The 4,257-nt window shown below is 39.6% G+C and overlaps 1 protein-coding gene across 1 annotated transcript in view; it reads right to left on the minus strand.

Annotated features, from left to right (window-relative positions):
- Positions 1 to 849: 849 nt before the first annotated feature.
- The window catches only part of TRIM23 (tripartite motif containing 23), a gene marked incomplete at its 3' end in the record, with an annotated part of 9,159 nt that continues 5,751 nt past the window's right edge, over positions 850 to 4,257 (minus strand). The window contains exons 6-7 of the mRNA XM_010154625.1: positions 1,078 to 1,207; positions 850 to 960 (exon numbers count right to left, since the gene is read on the minus strand). Of these exons, the coding sequence (XP_010152927.1) occupies positions 850 to 960; positions 1,078 to 1,207 (241 nt within the window). The remainder of the gene's footprint in view (positions 961 to 1,077; positions 1,208 to 4,257) is intronic.

Genomic DNA, 4,257 nt, shown 5'->3' on the forward strand with positions numbered 1-4,257 from the left:
CCCCAACATCAAAACTAAAAAAAGTTTACTGCAGGTATGCACCAAGTTAACTGCTTAAACTTCCTCTCCAACATACAAGTCTTCAAGGCAGAAATGATTCCATCCTACTAGTGTTTACATGCTAAGTTTTAAGAGTACAACAGAAATCCCGAAATACAATTCTTGAAAGTCTGAAAAGTTGAACAACTTGAGATGTTTTAAGTTTGCAATGAAGGCTGAAATGATGCACAAAGTGGAGTACATAAACTGATGTCAGGGCTAACTATTTCAGCTAATTCTGAAAGAATTAATGAAGAGGAACCCCTTTCTAAACTGGAAAACGATGGCAGAATTATAGATGGACAGCGTGAACTTTTGAGTCGGCAGCATTTAGTTCAATACTTTCAGAATCAGTAATCTAGTCTATGACCAGATATTACACTGCAATACCAAGTCAGAAGTTATAGAACTTTGTAGAATTTTTTAAATTGCCAACTAAAGGCTCCTAAAGGCTGAGTATTTTCATTTCAAGTGCTGTCTGAACTCCATACCTGGCACGTACTACTTCTCACTGTGTAAACTTTGGGATGCTGCATCTTGTCTGCTGTCAGCTAGAACCAGTTTAACAGAGATTCTAATTTTGTCTGGCTCCGTGAACTGTCTGATGGATTTATGGAGAATGCACCTTCATCATGCGGCAGACACTATGACCAACTGGATTAAAATTTCTTAGCTCACAAATCCAGCAGCTGTACTTTGCACTAGGTGAACAATTTTCTACAGTTATAAACTATTTCTGTTCATAATATTTTTGGCTCTGAAATACAAGCTAGAAGACAAAATACAGTTTAAAAATTGTGTTAGACTCACCTTGTGTATTGAGATAATAATGTTTCCACAAGGGCCTCAATTTATGCTTCCCTCCTACATCCCAAATAGTAAACTTCAAATTCTTGTATTCTACTGTTTCAACATTAAAACCTAGAATAAACATATTAAAGTTTTATAGTCTTGTTCTGTATGAATATAAAATAATAAAATTCTACAGATAAGTCAAACATTCAGAAAAATAATTACATTTAAATTGTTGCTACTAACCTATTGTTGGAATAGGCTGCATGAATTCATCTTGCTTTAACTTAAACAAAATAGTTGTTTTGCCAGCTCCATCTAATCCTAGAGTGACAACCCGAATTTCCATTTTTGGCCCAATATGTACCCTGTTGTCCTGGAAGAAACAACATACACAAAACAAGAGCAAGTTTAGGAAATTCAAATTAGAAAACCCTAATGTTTAAGACACTTATCTTGTCACTACTTGTAAAGTGATTGAGTGGACTCCAAAAATACAAGGCACAATCACCAATCACCTTCAGCAATAACATAAACCAAAATATCCAATGATCTCTGTAGCAAACCTGTAACTTCTGCGTATCACATGCCTTTTAGACAGGCAGCTGATCTCATGCTAGTTTGTCTGTACTTGATGAAATTTTAAACTGGTTGAACTGCAGGTGTTCACAGCAGTTAGAATTCTCTGAAAAGAGAACTCTGTTGCCTCTGTAGCTTTCCTACTATGCTTTGTCACATCATTAATGCCTCCACCTACAGAACTATTTCCTTGCTAGAGGCTCCATAGCTATGCCTCTTCACGTCAAGACACTTCCAAACCTTTACCACATTACAACAGCAGCATTATTAGCACTAAGCAGTAACCTGAAATAGTGAAGAAAACCAACCAACCAACAAAAAACCCCAAGGCTTGCTTCGAGGCAAGGAAAGAGAATCAACTTGTGATGTGTCGTTTAGACCACGCTACGGTGAGTACTGAACGAGCTGATGCAAGTGCTGTCACTAATATAAAGCAGCAAACCCTAAATTGTGAAATAAACAACATAGGCTAAGATTGCAGCGTACCCTTGAAACATATTTTGAAGTACTTAGAACTGCTACCTTGATGAAATATCAGAGTTTCAATCATCAGAACTATGTGGCAATGCATTTGTTTTCTTGAAAAATCCAGACAGCACTGTGCTGGGCAAGCAATACACAGAAAACTGTATAGCCCACACAGCTTTTTATTCCTTCTCATGTTAGAAAAGCTATTTATTGAATATTAAAACGCTGCAACCTCTCCTGGTACGAGACCAAGGTGCACCCCTGGAGCCAGATGTATCAACATCTGCATCATGTGACAAGAGAAACAGACAGGCAGGATCCATTATGTAACTGGATGCAGGTCATCCACAACTTCATTCTTCCCTCTGTCACAGATAAAGTAGCATGATGCCAGAATAATCAACACTGATTAATTCAATGACCTGGTGCTATGGGAGTAAAAACACTTGGAGAAACTGCTTTATTAAAAAAAAAAACCAAAACCCACCCCCACCCCCCCAACCATTATGCAAACACCACAATGCAAAAGTCAGTAATATCACAATTGTAAGAGTCAGATCAAAGGTCTGTCTAATTAGCATGTTGTCTGAAACTAGGTGAAGATGAACATGTGTGAAAGTAAGGAACAGGGAAAGCACACAGTAGTAACTCCCATAAATACTCTCCCTGTCTTCAACAGCTTGCAGCTCACAGACTTACTGAGCCAACAGTGTGGCTTCCCCAACTAACAGATATATTATTCATCTATGAATCTGTCTGTTTGCTTCTTGAAACCACAGACATTTAGGGCCCACAAGATACTGGGCTTAGAGCTCCACAGGCTGTTTGCTGGGGAAAAAAAAAAAAGACTTTACTGGAATCTGTGAAATAAACTCACACAAGCTGGGCAGTTTCAGCGCTACGGCTTTGATTCTACACAAGGCAGATGCTCCAATACAAAGATTAACTGAATACTTGAGATTTAGAAAATAAAACATTGATGCTTATTTGCTTTTTAATAAATTTCCTGTAAGTTCTAAGTTTTGGCTTCAGAGCTGAGGTTGCCAAATTCAGTGGTGGCATTGCAACACAACCCTTTCTCATACGACGCTATCTCCTTCTGCAGAAGAAAAACCTGCGGGCGGATTCTTGACAAGCGTAGGCAAAAGGCTTGGAAGAGTCTAAAAAAAATGCCAGGCCTCCAGCACCGTTTTCACACTCAAACCTCTGTTCTGATTTTGCCTAAAAATTTCTGGGGATGAAATCTCCCACTTCTTCTCTACATGTGAAAGGCAGGAGGAGGGAGAACAGGCAGCTCTTGATAGAGGTGCTAGGTTTACAGGTTTCTTCCTGGAAGCAGCACCCTGGCTATGGCTAGAGCTTGCCGACAGTGAGCCAGCCTGGCTGTCCTTGCAGGGCCTCACCTGAAGCACCAGCCACCTCTACAGCTCCCGTGGCTAGAAGGCAGAGGCGGTGCTGACCTGTGCAACTCAAAGCCCCAGGAAAGTGGAGGGGATGAAGGATTCTGCCAAATTTAGCCATCCTGTTGCAGTTTGCTTTCTGTAAGGTTTAGAGTGAAAACAGGTTGTTCGCAGTGTGTTTTTTTCTGAGTTCCTCTCAGAAGGAATCAAAATGCAATCTGTGACAGACACCAAATTTCCACTTTTTCTGTCACTTCAGAAAGAACCTGGCAAGAGAAGTTCCTACTCAGAGAAACAATCTCTAGGACCTGTAATACCAGTCAGAAATAACTGACGATTCATGATCTCAGGTAGAAACTGACAGAAGAAAAAAAATCTCTGCGCCAACGATATCAGCACCTTTAATCAAACATGTTATTTAAAAACATCTGACCAGTAAAAACCCCTTGGTGTCTGCATTTCTGACAGATGCATAACTTGACAGCATATTTAAAAACAGGTAACATGACTTCTGTTCAAACAGAACTTGGTGTTTTCCTAATGCCTAGTACAGAAAGTGTGGAAGAAAAAACCCCACAACAGTGTTCTTGTTTACTGCCCTTGTTCTTTGTCAAGAAATTTGACATGACAAAAGCTCTATATAGGTTTATTTAAAGATAGCGTTAATTGCTTTCCTTCTGACACGTTCCTGTTGTCTTGGGTACATCTTGGTGTTGGTAAGGGTTGGCAGTTTTCCATAGTTGCTTCAACACTGATGGAAAAAGGTACTGTTTTTTTAATTCATTTTCTCTCTCGCCAATATGTACACACAACTATTTAGGATGACCAGCTGCTATTTCCGTATATAACGCTCCACAGCCACTGCTCTCATTTGACCAGGACAATACGGTAATCTCTCTTCAAATAAGGATCACATGCTGGGATGAGGAGCCATTTTCTTGCCAACAAGCAAAGTACATGAAGACATCTCAACCTTATT

The sequence above is a fragment of the Eurypyga helias genome, unplaced genomic scaffold (assembly GCF_000690775.1).
Source record: "Eurypyga helias isolate BGI_N326 unplaced genomic scaffold, ASM69077v1 scaffold42926, whole genome shotgun sequence".
Lineage (NCBI taxonomy): Eukaryota > Metazoa > Chordata > Aves > Eurypygiformes > Eurypygidae > Eurypyga > Eurypyga helias.